General features: G+C 42.6%; 1 protein-coding gene across 1 annotated transcript; it reads right to left on the minus strand.

The window, feature by feature from the left end:
• Window positions 1-928: 928 nt before the first annotated feature.
• On the minus strand, window positions 929-6060 carry LOC101669840 (polyadenylate-binding protein 2). The gene is made up of 9 exons (XM_044469222.1): window positions 5539-6060; window positions 4514-4632; window positions 3759-4415; window positions 3600-3677; window positions 3432-3521; window positions 2845-2979; window positions 2073-2252; window positions 1580-1789; window positions 929-1421 (listed from the first exon to the last, which is right to left on the minus strand). The coding sequence occupies exons 1-9, from the start codon at window positions 5819-5821 to the stop codon at window positions 1176-1178; spliced, it is 1998 nt and encodes a 665-aa protein (XP_044325157.1). The 5' UTR covers window positions 5822-6060; the 3' UTR covers window positions 929-1175.
• Between the last annotated feature and the right edge of the window lie 15197 nt (window positions 6061-21257).

Consider the following 21257-nt stretch of genomic DNA (forward strand, 5'->3'; position numbering starts at 1 on the left):
AAGCTGTGGGTTATCATGGGGTGGTGATGGCACGATCCAAACAAGCCCTTAGAATCAATCATGCGATTTTTGTTTCTGAGACCAATTCATAGCTTAGTTCTGACTATATTATCGTGAGACCATTTATCTAAATTATCTGTATAAATTTGAGTCAATTCTTGAAATATTTTGTACAAATATGCGTATGTACCTATTCATTTTCTATGACCAGATCTGTTCTGTTTGTGTCAAAAAATGAACTATATATACTTCCTCTGTCTCAAAAAAAATTGTCTTAAATTTATCTAAATACGGATGAATCAAATCACGTTTTAATATTAGTTACACCCGTACCTAGACGAATTTAAGACAAATATTCTAGCATGGAGGGAGTATTTTTTCTTTATAACTTATTTTCAAAGCTACAAAATGAACAGAGTATATTCTTAGATGCAAACTGAATATTCTACAAAATAAAAGCTAAAAGCTACAGAATTGGCCATCGTATTATAAGTTATTGCGAACACACCAAGTATAGGGTTATACAGATTACAAACTTGCCAAAAAATTGCATTATGAAAATTCATAATAAAACTATAAGAACAAACATAACCACTGTAGAGAAGCAAGCAACTAAGCTTGGGATGCCCCGAGTGGCATCTCCTCTTTCTTCTAACGACCATCGGTATTGTCATGCATTTTTTTTAAGTAAAAACAAGCTTGCGAAAATTAGACAAATAATTTTTAAGCATCGCTGATGCCCACCGCAATTATGACGGGCTCAGCAGAGCACGCCATACCATCTAGTATAGCTTTATTTTCGGCAAACTTATGCAACTAATATTTGAAGAACGGCATGTAATAACGAGGAAAAAAACTTCAGCCATTGGTCGGTACCCCCGCAGATGATGGTATGAGGTATCCCATACAAAGCAACTGAAGCAAGTAATGTCGGACAGCAATGTCACTCTTCACTCATATTTAATAGCAAAACTTTCGGCAAGTCATAACCGCAGAAGAGGTATGTAACCAAGCCCTCAATAGTAGCCAAACACGGGAAAAGGTGACTGCCAATCATTGGCAAAGAGACCAGGCAGATAGAGCCTAACAACCAGTGCAAAAACGCAACTCACCAAAGTTCAACCATGGAGGACAAAACAATCTATAGCATCATGAGACCGCAAACTGACTCTAAACTAAGAGATAATGCCGTCGCTCAAGGTTAGACCCGCGAGCTGGCTGGTAGGGGCATTCGGGTTTTGCTGCTGGGCCACGTTGCGGAGAACATCCATCGCCTCGGCAACCTTGGACTTGAGAGCCTCTGGAGACTCGAGCAGATGCAGCACCTCCGTCTGGTCCATCTCCAGAAGCATGCCCGTCACCTTGGCAGCTTGTTGGTGTTCAAGCTTCTCAACAAGTGGATAGAGGCTTTCGCCAAGTATCTGGATGGAAGAGATTATTTACAATATCAGAAAACTGACAGTACAAATGCACACAGAACAGCATGGGGATATTATATCCAAACAATCGTACTAGCATGGACAGTAACGGATAGATTTAAACAACAGATACAGTTAGAAGATGATTCATTCAGACATACCGTTCTTTGTTGCTCTGGAGTAGCATTTGCAAGGGCAGATGTGAGAGTTCCAATTGGAGGAGCAGGTGACACACCAGCATCTCGCACAGGGAAGCTTCCCATGTCATATGGCTGAACCATACCTCCAACACCAACCCCAGGCATCTGTTGAACCTCAGGCATGTGACGAGGTCCAGGTGGGTACCGGTACACACGTCCCCTTGGAACCATCTGTTAAACAACAGTGATAAGATATGCAGTAAGTCACTGTACTTTCACTACTCTTTATGGCAAAAATCACTTAGCCACACAATGCCAGCACAACAAGGAATTCAACAATAAGAACAGTGGCACATTTTACTTCTTAGCAAAGAAGTGAAACAGTGGCGCATTATACTTCTTAGCAAAGAGGAAAAGACCGATTTACTTTTGCCATCAAAAATATCACGCTAACAACAGCCTCCAATAATTGATAACAAGAAATGTAAAGACACGAGAATGCATTGCAGCAAACCTGTTGCTGAAATGGCTGAGGAGTTTGCTGTCCCTGAGCAGACCCAGGACCATTGCGCCTGATACCTGGGCGCGGACCCTGCTGACCTGGTTGGACAACTGGAACAAAGTAATTTGGCATATGGGCACCACCCCCAGGCCTCATTCCTGGAACAAGCTGCTGCTGGAAACCGTACCCAGGCTACAAAAAAGTAAAGGTAGGAATATGATAAGTATAAAGCTGTTACATTTTCCAAATTCCATTTAAGTTCACCTAGGCAAATAATAAAAATTAAAATGCCAGCAGGAAGCATGCAGCATATAATAACATAATTCACAAAAATGACTACAATTTCAAGCAAAATGCCAAAATGAACAAGGCATGAAAACAAAAGTGTTCACTGTCAGCATGCCGTAATTGCGGAATAAATAATCCAATGGTGTTGACAAGTGAACAACACATATTTACTTACACTGTATAGCTACATTTACTTTAACTCAAGAGTATGTTCCCAACCAAACACACAAACATCAAAAACAAATTGGATATTGAACACTGATGTTGATTCACCCCTACAAATTTGGTAGACCATTACCCCAGAAGAACATTTCCACTGACCCAACATTGCAATGCCCCCTATGAAATAGGGCGCAAACTAAAACTTAGACAGCACAAGCTACTTGTACCTCAACTTGAAAAAAATGGGAAAATGTTGCTTCTCCTGTTTTACATCAGGAAAACCTGAATGTAACACAAAGTTCAAACTGAAACTAACACGGCTTACAACAAGTACCTGAGGGGGCATCATAGCAGGTGGAGCTTGCCCATAGAAGAGTTGCTGCCCAAGAGTAGGCATAGGAGGGTACATTGGGAGTCGGGGAGTCATAGAAGGGGTCATTGGTACAGGGCGCATCTGAGAGAATTGAGCCTGAATAATATGGAATTTGTTACCATCAGCATATTTACAATGGATAATCATAAATAAATCAACAGTAATAACTTGCACTTTCAAGAAAATACAGAAGCAGTGTTCAATCAAGTTAAATAAGAAAAAATATCAAGAGCTTAATTTAAATTTACGGTGCAGACTATGAAAGTCCCATTTTTCATGCACATCCTCAAATATTGAGCCTCCAATGTGAAAATAACGTGAAACTTAAAAAGTGAATGAAGGTAGTTCAAGTTGAACATCTTATCTAGATATACAGATGACCTGTCTTCTCTATCATAGCATCCAAAATCCAATTTATTCCATGTGATAAAAAGCAGCAATAACCATGGCATCAGTGTACTGTTATTAGTCTATCTACAGTTGTCACTATCAATAAGTACTATTTTGACATTACTATGAAAGAAACTCAGGTTATTCGAGAACTGTACCTGTAACATTGCTTTTCTATCTTCTTTACGCTGTGCAAATGCAACATATAATGGCTTTCCAGATATCATTTTGCCATTCATTTCAGTGAGCTGCGTAAACAAAGAACAAGTCAAACCATTTTGTGAATCAGAACAATTGACACAGCAATATTTGGGAAACAAACTTACAGCCTGAGATGCTTCCTCGCGGGTAGAAAATGAAACAAAGCCAGAGCCCTTGCTAACACCATTTTGATCACGCATTATCTATTAAAAAAAATTGGTCAGCAATGATCATACATCATTTAGACATAGAGCAGAGGTATGATTGCATAACATGAAAATTACCTTGCAAGAGGTAATTTTGCCAAAGTTGGAGAACAGCTCACGTAGCTGATCATCTGTAATGCCATCATCCAAATTCTTCAAGTACAAGTTCTGTCCTTGATATTTATCAGCTGCATCTTTCATGCTTTGCTCAAACCTTCTCTTCAAGTCCATCTCCCTTTCAGACTTCTTCTGAGCTCTACCAACATACCACTCTTTGTCATTGATTTTCTTTCCATTAAGTTCCTCAACAGCACGAGCAGCATCATCTGGGCTCTCAAAATTGACAAAGCCGAAACACCTGGATTTACCATCCATGCCAATCATTACAACAGCACTTGTAATAGTTCCATACTCACTGAATACTTTGACTAGATCATCTTTTGTAGTAGACTCAGATAAATTCTTCACAAAGACATTGTTAAATTTTGCCTTGTCAAAAGAATTATCTCTCTCTTGCTTGCGGAGAAAAGGTCCAACATAGACAGGCTTATCGTTGATAAGCATGCCATTTAGGCTTTTCATTGCAGACTGTGCAGACTCTTCTTTCTCATACTGAACAAATCCAAAGCCTTTGGATTGGCCAATATCATCCATGGCAACCTTACATGAGAGAATTGCACCAAATGCAGAGAAGGTGTCATGAAGAGTTTTGTTGTCAATTGTCTTGTCAAGGTTCTGGAAAAAGAAAGTTCAAAATGCTCACATCAGAGACAAGTCCAGAGAAAAACTGATTATTTTAGAGTGGCAATGCAAATTAAAAGATGAGACAGCACCTTGATAAAGATATTTGCAGATCCGCTTCTGCGGCTGCTTGGGTCACGGTTCGAGTACATTACTCGAATGGGCTTGTTGTTCAGTGGAGCAAAGTTCAGCGCTTCCATTGCTCTTGCAGCTGTCAAATGGAACTAATTAGTCAAGCAGCATAACATACTCCAGATTTTAACAACAATAATACTAGCATAGTAACAAAACAGCAATTGAATAACAACAATGCTGACAGATGATATAGTTTGATGAGGCTTAAAGCATTGTTTTTTATCAAAAACATGTATTCCATATTTAATTACCAGTTATTTACAGCATGCACCATATGCAATAGCATACTGTTACACCCCACAACATCATCGTGGATACACAAACTGTGCACACAGAATTTACCGTCCTAATGAATGAATGCTGCTCAGTGTTACTCTATCTATAACAGCTAGCCCAAGTAATAATTTAGTAGCAGCAGAAAGCCAGCTAATACCACAACTCCTAATGAATTAGGGAGACACATCAATTCTTCCCATACAGCACAGCAATTACCCTAAAACCTACATACCTAAAATACAGCAAACGAACAACCTGGCAACTAAATGATAAAAACGAATGCCAAGACTCTGCAGTATATTAGATACCACCAATGAGATTCAATTATCAACAAAAGTAATGGCTTTGCATCATTCTCTTGCATTCGTCCTATAACATGATGCATTCAAGGGGCGCTGACGTCCCTTCCATCACCAAGAACACAACAAATCCAAGTTACATTGCAAGAAACAGATTTGCGTCAGTCGATTGTACATAAATAATTTTCGCTGGCATAATCGCTTCAATTACCTACTCAATTGCGAACAAAACCAATCCTTATCCGACTAATTCAACCACAGATGTTTCATAGATGAGATTGGATCTATCTATTCAACCCCAAAAACCTCCGGCCGTCCGACCGCACCGCAATTCAACAACATCGAGGGTCACGTGACCACAAATCGCGCAGATATGGATACGAGAGGGGAGGAGGGGATCGCCGTACCATCCATGGGGCTGCTGTAGTTGACGTAGGCGTAGCCGAGGGAGCGGCGCGAGGTGACGTCCCTGCAGACGCGGACGGAGACGACCTGGCCGGCCTGGCTGAAGAGCTCGTAGAGCTGCGAGTCGGTGACGTTGGCCTCGAGGTCGCCGACGTAGAGCGACGTGGTCGGGAGCGGCTGCGTGACCCCTCCGGGCGCCGCGGGCGCGGGCGCGGGGACCACCGCCACCGCGGCCGCCGCCGGGCCTGCGCCGCCGCCGTTCGCCACCGCCACCTGCGCTGCCATCGCGATTCCTCCTCCTTTTTTTTCGATTCTTTCCCCCGGGGAATCGGCGCTAAACCCTATCTCCTTCTCCTCGATCGGTATATAGCGAGGAGGAGGGGGGGAGCAGATCCCGCCGGGCCTCGGGGGATTTTTTTGGTTTTGCGAATTTTTTTGGGGTAGTTTTTGGTTGCGGGATACAAAGAGAGGAGGGGCCGTAGGCGGAGAACACGCGGGGGCACGACTCTCTCAACCGGGGGGGCGACGCCGACGGGGAAGAAGGTGGTTATATGGGCGCTGCGGCGCGTGCTCCTTCTTAGGGTTTGTTCCGCGGGGGATGGCGTGGGCGCGGCGTTGGTGCGCCAGCGGGGGTGGGGCGAGGTGGTGCTCCTGGACTGGGTCTACCGTGCGGGTCGACGTGGGGGGGTTCTGGACAGTTGTCCGCGTACGGACGGATTCGCCAGCCGTCTGGGTTGTTGTGCTGGGGTGGGCTGGATGGGGCTGAGGGGCTGGCTCGCGGGCTTTGGGTGGAGCCCGCCCGGTGTGCTGCTGCTTGCGAGAGAGAATGGCGCCGCGTTTGATGGGGTCTCGACCGGCCTTGACCGCTCGATTTGGGTTGGGCTGACCGGATCGTCAGCCGGGTTCGTGTCCTCCTCTCCCGTCCTACGTGACGGCACTGTTGCTCAAAAAAGAAAAACGTGACGGTACAGGTTTCATCACGTGGATCGGATCCTTTCCCCTACAAAAACGTGGTTTGGAACCCTCATCGCCAATCATCAAAAATACAATTACGTGGATTGGAGAAAAATTAGCTGTGGTTTAATTGTGATGTCAACAAAAGATTTGTGGCTTAATTGTGAATCGGAGCGATTAATTCAATCAATCTCAGTCGATGTTTACTAGTGTATGTAATGTAACGATGCCCTGTGCATTGTCGCTATTTTCTTTAATAATTGTATATATCAATGGGTGCTAGAAAATTAACTACTTCCTCCAACGGGATTAAAACTAGTACAAAAACAATTATTAGAGTGTTCTTGATTTGTGTTATAGTACTAGTTAGCATAATGCCATTTTCTAACAAGAATGTGTGAACCATGAACTACATAGGCATGTTGGAAAACAAGTAACAAGTCTTGTTTTCAACATGTTTTTCCTTCTGATCATGTTCTTGTGATATTTACCTTATGCTCAAAGGTGTGCCCAAGAGACACTTGGAAGGTGAATGATGTCGTCCAACGGACACGTGGTTGAAATCCTGATGTTCGGAATCTATGTTGACACTTCCGGGGTATGTTGGATGCTTTGTTGTGGACTTGTTCGTGTGTGGCTGTAATAGAGATGTTTCGGTGCTTTTCTATCTACTCTAGGTAGTATTTTGACATCCTTTATGTATGGATATATGTCCAGGGATGTGAAGTTTCTTTAGATATGGCAATATGTCAGGTTGATGCATATGTGTTGCATAGTGTGATGGATTATGTGTTGTATCCTAAACTTCAGATTCGTAACGCAAATGGGGATCGTGTGGCCTCTTATCTTGAAAAAAACTACATAGGTAGGCTCCAAGTATTCTACACATATACTGTATATGGTGATACTATTATTAAATCAAAAAATATCTCATGAGTGACATGCATGGCTTGCCAATGTGGCATTGTTGCATGGTTAAATTAATGCAAAAAAATGTAACTCCCAATTGGCATGTCTAAGTGTGTAAGTGGCATGGTTGCATTGGTTTTAATTTGCAATGGGTGGACTTGATTATGGAATATGTATCTTTAGTTAGTTATAGAGTTCGGTTTAATGATACCGAGACTAGGGAGATTGTTTCCACTAGAGGCCTAAGACGGGGGGCATTATCCCCATACCTATTTTTGCTTTGTTCGGAAGGCCTCTTAAGGAAATGGCCTGACTATTTCACACTTATTATTTGTAGATGACTGATATGTCTCCGCCGTATCTATAATTTTTGATTGTTCCATGCCAATATTCTTCAACTTTTATATACTTTTGGCAACTTTTTATATTATTTTTGGGACTAACATATTGATCCAGTGCCCAGTGCCAGTTCCTGTCTGTTGCATGTTTTTTGTTTCGCAGAAACCCAATATCAAACGGAGTCCAAACGGGATAAAAACGGACGGAGATTTTTTTTGGAATATTTATGATTTTTGGGAAGTGAAATCAACGTGAAACGGTGTCCGGGGTGGTCACGAGGTAGGGGGGCGCGCCCTACCCCCCCCCCCCCCAGGCACGCCCCTGACCCTTGTGGTCCACCCGTAAGGCGGTTGACGCTCTTCTTTTGGCGCAAGAAAGATAATTTTATGCGAAAGATCTGGGCGAAAGATTCACCCCAATCGGAGTTACGGATCTCCAGATATAAAGGAAACAGTGAAGGGGTAGAATAACAGAACACAGAAACAGAGAGATAGATCCAATCTCGGAGGGGCTCTCGCCCCTCCCAAGCCATGGGAGCCAAGGACCAGAGGGGAAACCCTTCTCCTATCCAGGGAGAAGGTCAAGGAAGAAGAAGAAGAAGGGGGGCTCTCTCCCCCTTGCTTCCGGTGGCGCCGGAACGCCGCCGGGGGCCATCATCATCACCGCGATCTTCACCAACACCGCCATCATCTTCACCAACATCTCCATCACCTTCCCCCCTCTATCTACAACGGTCCACTCTCCCGCAACCCGCTGTACCCTCTACTTGAACATGGTGCTTTATGCTTCATATTATTTTCCAATGATGTGTTGCCATCCTATGATGTCTGAGTAGATTTTCATTGTCATATTTGGTGGTTGATGAATTGCTATGATTGATTTAATTTGCTTGTGGTTATGTTGTTGTCCTTTGGTGCCCATCATATGAGAGCGCGCGTGGATCACACCATACGGTTAGTTGTATGTTGATAGGACTATGTATTGGAGGGCAAGAGTGACAGAAGCTTCAACCTAGCATAGAAATTGATGCATACGGGATTGAAGGGGGACCAATATATCTTAATGCTATGGTTGGGTTTTACCTTAATGAACGTTAGTAGTTGCGGATGCTTGCTAATAGTTCCAATCATAAGTGCACAGAATTCCAAGTAAGGGATAACATGCTAGCAGTGGCCTCTCTCACATAATACTTGCTGTCGGTCTAGTAGAGTAGTCAATTGCTTAGGGACAATTTCACAACTCCTACCACCACTTTTCCACACTCGCTATATTTACTTTCTTGTTTCTTTATCTAAACAGCCCCTAGCTTATGTTTACGTGTTCTTTACTTTCTTGCAAGCTTACTCGAAAATACCTACAAAGTGCTTCTAGTTTCATACTTGTTCTAGGTAAAGCAAACGTCAAGCGTGCGTAGAGTCGTATCAGTGGCCGATAGGACTTGAGAGAGTATTTGTTCTACCTTTGGCTCCTCGCTGGGTTCGACACTTTTACTTATCGAAAGAGGCTAGAACTATCCCCTATACTTGTGGGTTATCAAGATCTTTTTCTGGCGCCGTTGCCGGGGAGCAATAGCGTGGGGTGAATATTCTCTTGTGTGCTTGTTTGATTTATCACTAAGTAATTTTTATTTGCTGTTCTTATTGTTTTCTATCTTTAGTCATGGGTAGGAAATGCAAAATACCCAAAAAATTAGTTGTACCTGCTGAACCAATGGTTGAAGAACCACTCAAAATCTATCACAATGCTGAAGCTTATTACTTGGATCATCTTCGATCCCTATGTGCTCGTGCTGAAACCCCAACTAGCTTTGTTGAGGGCAAATCTTTAGATGAGCATGCTTGTTATGTGCGACACCGTATATCTGAAAAAGGGAAACTATTATGGGGTCAAATTCAACGTTTGCAATGCTATGCTTGGAATTTATGTTGGGAATATGATTTTACTTGTTGTTCTGAAAACCCTAAAAGACACCTTCCCTACCAATGTGAGTTTATTGATAATGGGATCTTATCTTCGTATGCTAAGGGTGTTTATAGTTACTACGATGTTCAACAAATTGAAGAATTTGTTGCTTTTAAGGGTGCTTTTGAAATTGCTTCTTTGATTGAAAAGTATGATGCTACTCTCCACAAATCTGAAAATTTTGCCATACTTGAATATTGTTATGATAACTATGCTTCTAATGCCTATGTTAAACTATATATTGAGAAATTCTCCGTTGTCCAAGAAAAGACTAATATTTTGCAGGAAGCTATGGAAGAAGAAATTGATGAAACCGTGAGCTCATTGGATGAAAAAGATGATGAGGAGAGCGAAGAACAAAAGGAGGAAGAGCGGATTAGCTACCCGTGCCCACCTTCTAATGAGAGTAACCCTCCAACTCATACATTATTTAATTCCCCTTCGTGCTTACCGAAGGATGATTGCTATGATGACTGTTATGATCCCTTTGATTCTTTTGAAATATCCCTTTTTGATGATGCTTGCTATGCTTGTGGCCAAGATGCCAATATGAATTATGCTTATGGAGATGAACTTGCTATAGTTCCTTATGTTAAACATGAAATTGTTGCTATTACACCCACGCATGATAGTCCTATTATCTTTTTGAATTCTCCCGATTACACTATATCGGAGAAGTTTGCACTTATTAAGGATTACATTGATGGGTTGCCTTTTACCGTTGCACATGATGATTTTGATAGATATAATATACATGTGTTTGCTGCTCCTACTTGCAATTATTATGAGAGAGGAACTATGTCTCCACCTCTCTATGTTTCCAACACGATAGAATTGCAGGAAACTGTTTATACTATGCATTGGCCTTTACTTGGTGTGCATGAATTGTTCTTTTATGACATGCCGATGCATAGGAAGAGAGTTAGACTTCATTGTTGCATGATATATGTTACTTTGTGCTCACTACTAAATTACGAATCATTGTTAATTAAAATTGGCTTTGATATACCTTGGGATCCGGGTGGATCCATTACTTGAGCACTAAATGCCTAGCTTAATGGCTTTAAAGAAAGCGCTGCCAGGGAGATAACCCGGAAGTTTTAGAGAGTCATTTAAGAGTCATTTATTTCTGTTGAGTGCTTTCATATAGTTTAAAAACAACAAAAATAAAGAGGGGAACCCAAAACTTTTCAAAGAGAGAAGTGAAAGTGAGAGAGACGAGCATTGTGAAAGTGGGGGACGTCCTTAAACTTGTTCAGGCCCATGGGAACTTTGTGAATCTTAATTACAGAAACTTTTCAATAAAAATAATTATCCCCTTGTACAATTCCATTGTATTATAAAAATAATGTGCCTAGGTTTGCCTTTAGGATGTTTACAATGCTTATTGGTTTGTACGGTGCTGGACAGAAACTTTGGCTGTAGTGCGTGATTTTACATTTTTACCTGGAACGTCAATTGGTTCTGATTCCTTTTAAACTGTCTTTATATACAACTTGTTTATTTTTCCTAATTTTGGTAGAATTTTTGGGGTACCAGAAGTATGGTGGATGTTCAGATTTCTACAGACTGTTCTGTTTTTGACAGATTCTGTTTTTGATGCATAGTTTGCTTGTTTTGATGAATCTATCAATTTATATTAGTGGATTAAGCCATGAAAAAGTTATATTACAGTAGACACAATGCAAAAACAAAATATGAATTGGTATGCAATAGTACTTAGAGTGGTGATTTGCTTTATTATACTAATGGATCTTACCGAGTTTTCTGTTGAAGTTTTGTGTGGATGTAGTGCCTAATCGAGGATGTTTCGATGTGAGAAGAAGGAAGAGAGGCAAGAGCTCAAGCTTGGGTATGCCTGAGGTGAAGGAAATATGCCCTAGAGGCAATAATAAAGTTATTATTTATTTCCTCATATCATGATAAATGTTTATTATTCATGCTAGAGTTGTATTAACCGGAAACATGATACATGTGTGAATACATAGACAAACATATAGTCACTAGTATGCCTCTACTTGACTAGCTCATTAATCAAAGATGGTTACGTTTCCTAACCATAGACATGTGTTGTCATTTGATTAACGAGATCACATCATTAGGAGAATGATGTTGAGATGACCCATTCCGTTAGCCTAGCACTTGATCGTTTAGTATATTGCCATTGCTTTCTTCATGACTTATACATGTTCCTGTAACTATGAGATTATGCAACTCCCGTTTACCGGAGGAACACTTTGGGTACTACCAAACTTCACAATGTAACTGGGTGATTATAAAGGAGTACTACAGGTGTCTCCGAAGGTACATGTTGGGTTGGCGTATTTCGAGATTAGGTTTTGTCACTCCGATTGTCGGAGAGGTATCTCTGGGCCCTCTCGGTAATGCACATCACTATAAGCCTTGCAAGCAATGTAGCTAATGAGTTAGTTACAGAACGATGCATTACGTAACGAGTAAAGAGATTTGCCGGTAACAAGAATGAACTAGGTATTAGATACCGACGATCGAATCTCGGGCAAGTAACATACCGATGACAAAGGGAACAACGTATGTTGTTATGCGGTTTGACCGATAAAGATCTTCGTAGAATATGTAGGAACCAATATGGGCATCCAGGTTCCGCTATTGGTTATTGACCGAGAATAGTTCTAGGTCATGTCTACATAGTTCTCGAACCCGTAGGGTCCGCATGCTTAACGTTACGATGACAGTTTTATTATGAGTTTATAAGTTTTGATGTACCGAAGTTTGTTCGGAGTCCCGGATGTGATCACGGACATGACGAGGAGTCTTGAAATGGTCGAGACATAAAGATTGATATATTGGACGACTATATTCGGACACCGGAAGTGTCCGGACGTTTTCGGAGAAAACCGGAGTGCCGGAGGGTTACCGAAACCCCCCCCCGGAGAGATAATGGGCCACATGGGCCTTGGTGGAAAGAGAGAGGGGCGGCCAGGGTGGGTCGCGCGCCCCCTCTCCCTCTGGTCTGAATTGGACTAGGAGGGGGGCGGCACCCCCCTCTTTCCTTCCCCCTCTCCCCCTTCCTTTCCCCTCCTAGTAGGAGTAGGAAAGGGGGAGTCCTAGTCCTACTAGGAGGAGGACTCCTCCTCCTTGGCGTGCCCACAAGGGCCGGCCGGCCTCCCCCCTTGCTTCTTTATATACGGGGGCAGGGGTGCACCCCAGAACACACAAGTTGATCTACGGATCGTTCCTTAGTCGTGTGCGGTGCCCCCCTCCACCATATTCCACCTCGGTCATATCGTCGCGGAGTTTAGGCGAAGCCCTGCGCCGGTAGAACATCATCATCGTCACCATGCCGTCGTGCTGACGAAACTCATCCCCGAAGCTTTGCTGGATCGGAGCCAGGGGATCGTCATCGAGCTGAACGTGTGCTGAACTCGGAGGTGCCGTACGTTCGGTGCTTGGATCGGTCGGATTGTGAAGACGTACGACTACATCAACAGCGTTGTCATAACGCTTCCTCTTACGGTCTACGAGGGTACGTGGACAACACTCTCCCCTCTCGTTGCTATGTCATCACCATGATCTTGCGTGTACATAGGAATTTTTTTTAAATTACTACGTTCCCCAACAGTGGCATCCGAGCCAGGTTTTATGCGTAGATGTCATATGCACGAGTAGAACACAAGTGAGTTGTGGGCGATACAAGTCATATTGCTTACCAGCATGTCATACTTTGGTTCGGCGGTATTGTGAGATGAAGCGGCCCGGACCAACATTACGTGTACGCTTACGCGAGACTGGTTTCACCGTTACGAGCACTCGTGCTTAAAGGTGGCTGGCGGGTGTCTGTCTCTCTCACTTTAGTTGAATCGAGTGTGGCTACGCCCGGTCCTTGCGAAGGTTAAAACATCACTAACTTGACGAACTATCGTTGTGGTTTTGATGCGTAGGTAAGAACGGTTCTTGCTAAGCCCGTAGCAGCCACGTAAAACTTGCAACGTCTAACTTGTTTTTGCAGGGCATGTTATGATGTGATATGGTCAAGATGTGATGCTATATTTTATTGTATGAGATGATCATGTTTTGTAACCGAAGTTATCGGCAACTGGCAGGAGCCATATGGTTGTCGCTTTATTGTATGAAATGCAAACGCCCTGTAATTGCTTTACTTTATCACTAAGCGGTAGTGATAGTCGTAGAAGCAATAGATGGCGTAAACGACAACGATTCTACGATGAAGATCAAGGTGTCGTGCCGGTGACGATGGTGATCACGATGGTGCTTCGGAGATGGAGATCACAAGCACAAGATGATGATGGCCATATCATATCACTTATATTGATTGCATGTGATGTTAATCCTTTATGCATCTTATCTTGCTTTGATTTACAGTAGCATTTTAAGATGATCTCTCACTAAAATTATCAAGAAGTGTTCTCCCTAAGTATGCACCGTTGCCAAAGTTCGTCGTGCCCAGACACCACGTGATGATCGGGTGTGATAAGCTCTACGTCCATCTACAACGGGTGCAAGCCAGTTTTGCACACGCAGAATACTCAGGTTAAACTTGACGAGCCTAGCATATGCAGATATGGCCTCGGAACACGAAGACCGAAAGGTCGAGCGTGAATCACATAGTAGATATGATCAACATAGTGATGTTCACCATTGAAAACTACTCCATCTCATGTGATGATCGGTTATGGTTTAGTTGATTTGGATCACGTGATCACTTAGATGACTAGAGAGATGTCTGTCTAAGTGGGAGTTCTTAAGTAATATGATTAATTGAACTTAAATTTATCATGAACTTAGTACCTGATAGTATTTTGCTTATCTATGTTTGTTGTAGATAGATGGCTCGTGCTGTTGTTCCGTTGAATTTTAATGCGTTCCTTGAGAAAGCAAAGTTGAAAGATGATGGTAGCAATTACACGGACTGGGTCCGTAACTTGAGGATTATCCTCATTGCTGCACAGAAGAATTACGTCCTGGAAGCACCGCTGGGTGCCAGGCCTGCTGCTGATGCAACTGACGATGTTAAGAACGTCTGGCAGAGCAAAGCTGATGACTACTCGATAGTTCAGTGTGCCATGCTTTACGGCTTAGAACCGGGTCTTCAACGACGTTTTGAACGTCATGGAGCATATGAGATGTTCCAGGAGTTGAAGTTAATATTTCAAGCAAATGCCCGGATTGAGAGATATGAAGTCTCCAATAAGTTCTATAGATGCAAGATGGAGGAGAATAGTTCTGTCGGTGAACACATACTCAAAATGTCTGGGTATAATAATCACTTGATTCAACTGGGAGTTAATCTTCCTGATGATAGTGTCATTGACAGAATTCTCCAATCACTGCCACCAAGCTACAAGAGCTTCGTGATGAACTATAATATGCAAGGGATGAACAAGACAATTCCCGAGCTCTTCGCAATGCTAAAAGCTGCGGAAGTAGAAATAAGAAGGAGCATCAAGTGTTGATGGTTAACAAGACCACTAGTTTCAAGAAAAAGGGCAAAGGGAAGAAGAAGGGGAACTTCAAGAAGAACAGCAAGCAAGTTGCTGCTCAAGAGAAGAAACCCAAGTCAGGACCTAAGCCTGAAACTGAGTGCTTCTACTGCAAGCAGACTGGACACTGGAAGCAGAACTGCCCCAAGTATTTGGCGGATAAGAAGGATGGCAAGGTGAACAAAGGTATATGTGATATACATGTTATTGATGTGTACCTTACTAGAGCTCGCAGTAGCACCTGGGTATTTGATACTGGTTCTGTTGCTAACATTTGCAACTCGAAACAAGGACTACGGAATAAGCGAGCACTGGCCAAGGATGAGGTGACGATGCGCGTGGGAAACGGTTCCAAAGTCGATGTGATCGCGGTCGGCACGCTACCTCTACATCTACCTTCGGGATTAGTTTTAGACCTGAATAATTGTTATTTGGTGCCAGCGTTGAGCATGAACATTATATCTGGATCTTGTTTGATGCGAGACGGTTATTCATTTAAATCAGAGAATAATGGTTGTTCTATTTATATGAGTAATATCTTTTATGGTCATGCACCCTTGAAGAGTGGTCTATTTTTGTTGAATCTCGATAGTAGTGATACACATATTCATAATGTCGAAGCCAAAAGATGCAGAGTTAATGATGATAGTGCAACTTATTTGTGGCACCGCCGTTTAGGTCATATCGGTGTAAAGCACATGAAGAAACTCCATACTGATGGACTTTTGGAATCACTTGATTATGAATCACTTGGTACTTGCGAACCGTGCCTCATGGGCAAGATGACTAAAACACCGTTCTCCGGTACTATGGAGAGAGCAACAGATTTGTTGGAAATCATACATACAGATGTATGTGGTCCGATGAATGTTGAAGCTCGTGGCGGATATCGTTATTTTCTCACCTTCACAGATGATTTAAGCAGATATGGGTATATCTACTTAATGAAACACAAGTCTGAAACATTTGAAAAGTTCAAAGAATTTCAGAGTGAAGTGGAAAATCATCGTAACAAGAAAATAAAATTCCTACGATCTGATCGTGGAGGAGAATATTTGAGTTACGAGTTTGGTTTACATTTGAAACAATGCGGAATAGTTTCGCAACTCACGCCACCCGGAACACCACAATGAAATGGTGTGTCCGAACGTCGTAATCGTACTTTACTAGATATGGTGCGATCTATGATGTCTCTTACTGATTTACCGCTATCGTTCTGGGGTTATGCTTTAGAGACGGCCGCATTCACGTTAAATAGGGCACCATCAAAATCCGTTGAGACGACGCCTTATGAACTGTGGTTTGGCAAGAAACCAAAGTTGTCGTTTCTTAAAGTTTGGGGCTGCGATGCTTATGTGAAGAAACTTCAACCAGATAAGCTCGAACCTAAATCGGAGAAATGTGTCTTCATAGGATACCCAAAAGAAACAGTTGGGTATACCTTCTATCACAGATCCGAAGGCAAGACATTCGTTGCTAATAATGGATCCTTTCTAGAGAAGGATTTTCTCTCGAAAGAAGTGAGTGGGAGGAAAGTAGAACTTGATGAGGTAACTATACCTGCTCCCTTATTGGAAAGTAGTTCATCACAGAAACCGGTTTCTGTGACACCTACACCAATTAGTGAGAAAGCTAATGATATTGATCATGAAACTTCAGATCAAGTTTCTACTGAACTTCGAAGGTCTACCAGAGTAAGATCCGCACCAGAGTGGTACGGTAATCCTATTCTGGAAGTCATGTTACTTGACCATGACGAACCTACGAACTATGAGGAAGCGATGATGAGCCCAGATTCCGCAAAATGGCTAGAAGCCATGAAATCTGAGATGGGATCCATGTATGAAAACAAAGTATGGACTTTGGTTGACTTGCCCGATGATCGGCAAGCCATTGAGAATAAATGGATCTTTAAGAAGAAGACTGACGCTGATGGTAATATAATTGTCTATAAAGCTTGACTTGTTGCGAAAGTTTTTCGACAAGTTCAAGGGGTTGACTACGATGAGACTTTCTCACCTGTAGCGATGCTTAAGTCTGTCCGAATAATGTTAGCTATTGCTACATTTCATGATTATGAAATTTGGCAAATGGATGTCAAAACTGCATTCTTGAATGGATTTCTGGAAGAAGAGTTGTATATGATGCAACCAGAAGGTTTTGTTGATCCAAAAGGTGCTAACAAAGTATGCAAACTCCAGCGATCCATTTATGGACTGGTGCAAGCATCTCGGAGTTGGAATAAATGCTTTGATAGTGTGATCAAAGCATATGGTTTTATACAGACTTTTGGAGAAGCCTGTATTTACAAGAAAGTGAGTGGGAGCCCTGTAGCATTTCTAATATTATATGTAGATGACATATTATTAATTGGAAATGATATAGAATTTCTGGATAGCATAAAAGGATACTTGAATAAAAGTTTTTCAATGAAAGACCTCGGTGAAGCTGCTTACATATTGGGCATCAAGATTTATAGAGATAGATGAAGACGCTTAATAGGACTTTCACAAAGCACATACCTTGATAAAATTTTGAAAAAGTTCAAAATGGATCAGGCAAAGAAAGGGTTCTTGCCTGTGTTACAAGGTATGAAGTTGAGTCAGACTCAATGCCCGACCACTGCAGAAGATAGAGAGAAAATGAAAGATGTTCCCTATGCTTCAGCCATAGGCTCTATCATGTATGCAATGCTGTGTACCAGACCTGATGTATGCTTAGCAATAAGCTTGGCAGGAAGGTACCAAAGTAATCCAGGAGTGGATCACTGGACAGCGGTCAAGAACATCCTGAAATACCTGAAAAGGACTAAGGATATGTTTCTCGTATATGGAGGTGACAAAGAGCTAGTCGTAAATGGTTATGTCGATGCAAGCTTTGACACTGATCTGGACGATTCTAAATCGCAAACCGGATACGTATTTTTATTAAACAGTGGAGCTGTAAGTTGGTGCAGTTCTAAACAAAGCGTCTTGGCGGGATCTACATGTGAAGCGGAGTACATAGCTGCTTCAGAAGAAGAAAATGAAGGAGTCTGGATGAAGGAGTTTATTACCGATCTAGGTGTCATACCTAGTGCATCGGGACCAATGAAGATCTTCTGTGACAATACTGGTGCAATTGCCTTGGCAAAGGAATCCAGATTTCACAAGAGGACCAAGGACGTCAAGAGACGCTTCAATTCCATCCGGGACCAAGTCCAAGTGGGAGACATAGAGATTTGCAAGATACATACGGATCTGAATGTTGCAGACTCGTTGACTAAGCCTCTCTCACGAGCAAAACATGATCAGCACCAAGACTCCATGGGTGTTAGAATCATTACTATGTAATCTAGATTATTGACTCTAGTGCAAGTGGGAGACTGAAGGAAATATGCCCTAGAGGCAATAATAAAGTTATTATTTATTTCCTCATATCATGATAAATGTTTATTATTCATGCTAGAATTGTATTAACCGGAAACATGATACATGTGTGAATACATAGACAAACATATAGTCACTAGTATGCCTCTACTTGACTAGCTCATTAATCAAAGATGGTTATGTTTCCTAACCATAGACATGTGTTGTCATTTGATTAACGAGATCACATCATTAGGAGAATGATGTTGACATGACCCATTCCGTTAGCCTAGCACTTGATCGTTTGATTGCTATTGCTTTCTTCATGACTTATACATGTTCCTGTAACTATGAGATTATGCAACTCCCGTCTACCGGAGGAACACTTTGGGTACTACCAAACGTCACAACGTAACTGGGTGATTATAAAGGAGTACTACAGGTGTCTCCGAAGGTACATGTTGGGTTGGCGTATTTCGAGATTAGGTTTTGTCACTCCGATTGTCGGAGGTATCTCTGGGCCCTCTCGGTAATGCACATCACTATAAGCCTTGCAAGCAATGTAGCTAATGAGTTAGTTACAGAATGATGCATTATGTAATGAGTAAAGAGACTTGCCGGTAACGAGATTGAACTAGGTATTAGATACCGACGATCGAACCTCGGGCAAGTAACATACCGATGACAAAGGGAACAACGTATGTTGTTATGCGGTTTGACCGATAAAGATCTTCGTAGAATATGTAGGAACCAATATGGGCATCTAGGTTCCGCTATTGGTTATTGACCTAGAATAGTTCTAGGTCATGTCTACATAGTTCTCGAACCCGTAGGGTCCGCACGCTTAACGTTACGATGACAGTTTTATTATGAGTTTATAAGTTTTGATGTACCAAAGTTTGTTCAGAGTCCCGGATGTGATCACGGACATGACGAGGAGTCTCGAAATGGTCGAGACATAAAGATTGATATATTGGAAGACTATATTCGGACACCGGAAGTGTTCCGGACGTTTTCGGAGAAAACCGGAGTGCCGGAGGATTACCGGAACCCCCCGGGGAGAGATAATGGGCCACATGGGCCTTGGTGGAAAGAGAGAGGGGCGGCCAGGGTGGGCCGCGCGCCCCCTCTCCCTCTGGTCCGAATTGGACTAGGAGGGGGGGGGCGGCGCCCCCCCTCTTTCCTTCCCCCTCTCCCCCTTCCTTTCCCCTCCTAGTAGGAGTAGGAAAGGGGGAGTCCTACTCCTACTAGGAGGAGGACTCCTCCTCCTTGGCGCGCCCACAAGGGCCGGCCGGCCTCCCCCCTTGCTCCTTTATATACAGGGGCAGGGGGCACCCCAGAACACACAAGTTGATCTACGGATCGTTCCTTAGCCGTGTGCGGTGCCCTCCTCCACCATATTCCACCTCGGTCATATCGTCGCAGAGTTTAGGCGAAGCCCTGCGCCGGTAGAACATCATCATCGTCACCACGCCGTCGTGCTGACGGAACTCATCCCCGAAGCTTTGCTGGATCGGAGCCAGGGGATCGTCATCGAGCTGAACGTGTGCTGAACTCGGAGGTGCCGTACGTTCGGTGCTTGGATTGGTCGGATCATGAAGACGTACGACTACATCAACCGCGTTGTCATAACGCTTCCGCTTACGGTCTACGAGGGTACGTGGACAACACTCTCCCCTCTCGTTGCTATGTCATCACCATGATCTTGCGTGTACATAGGAATTTTTTTGAAATTACTATGTTCCCCAACACGAGGCACCCCAAGTAAATATTCAAGGAGACTCAAGCGTCTAAGCTTGGGGATGCTGGGGAGGCATCCCCTCTTTCTTCAACAAGTATCGGTATGTTTTTGGATTCGTTTCGTTCATGCATTATGTGCAAGTCTTGGAGCGTCTTTTGCAATTAGGTTTTTATTTTTCTTTTATGCACCATGCTGGTACGAGATAGTCTTTGGTTGATTTATAGAATGCTCATTGCACTTCACTTAAATCTTTTGAGTATGGCTTTATAGAATGCTTCATGTGCTTCACTTATATCATTTGAAGTTTGGATTGCCTGTTTCTCTTCATATAGACAACCGCCATTTGTAGAATGCTCTTTTGCTTCACTTATATTTGTTAGAGCGTGGGCATATCTTTTGTAGAAAGAATTTAAACTCTCTTGCTTCACTTATATCTATTTAGAGAGATGAGAGGAACTGGTCATTCACATGGTTAGTCATAAAATCCTACATAAGCTTGTAGATCGCTGAATATGATATGTTTGATTCCTTGCAATAGTTTTGCGATATAGAGGTGATAATATGTGGGAGGTACTAGTAGATGGTTGTGTTTAGTAAAGATGTTGGTGTTAAGGTTTGTGATTCCCGAAGCATGCACGTATGGTCTACTAACTATGTAACCAAATTGACGTGCATTGTATTTTGATTGTTTATCTTTGCGTGAAGGTCGGGGGTGCGCGATGGTTAACTCCTACCAACCTCCCCCCTAGGAGTATGCGTGTAGTACTTTGTTTCAAGGGCTTTTAAATTTTTGCAATAAGTATGTGAGTTCTTTATGACTAATGTTGAGTCCATGGATTATATGCACTCTCACCTTTCCATCATTGCTAGCGTCTTCGGTACCATGCATTGCCCTTTCTCACCTCGAGAGTTGGTGCAAACTTCGCCGGTGCATCCAAACCCCGTGATACGATACGCTCTATCACACATAAGCCTCCTTATATCTTCCT

This window comes from Triticum aestivum, chromosome 2B (assembly GCF_018294505.1).
Source record: "Triticum aestivum cultivar Chinese Spring chromosome 2B, IWGSC CS RefSeq v2.1, whole genome shotgun sequence".
In the NCBI taxonomy this organism is placed as follows: Eukaryota; Viridiplantae; Streptophyta; class Magnoliopsida; order Poales; family Poaceae; genus Triticum; species Triticum aestivum.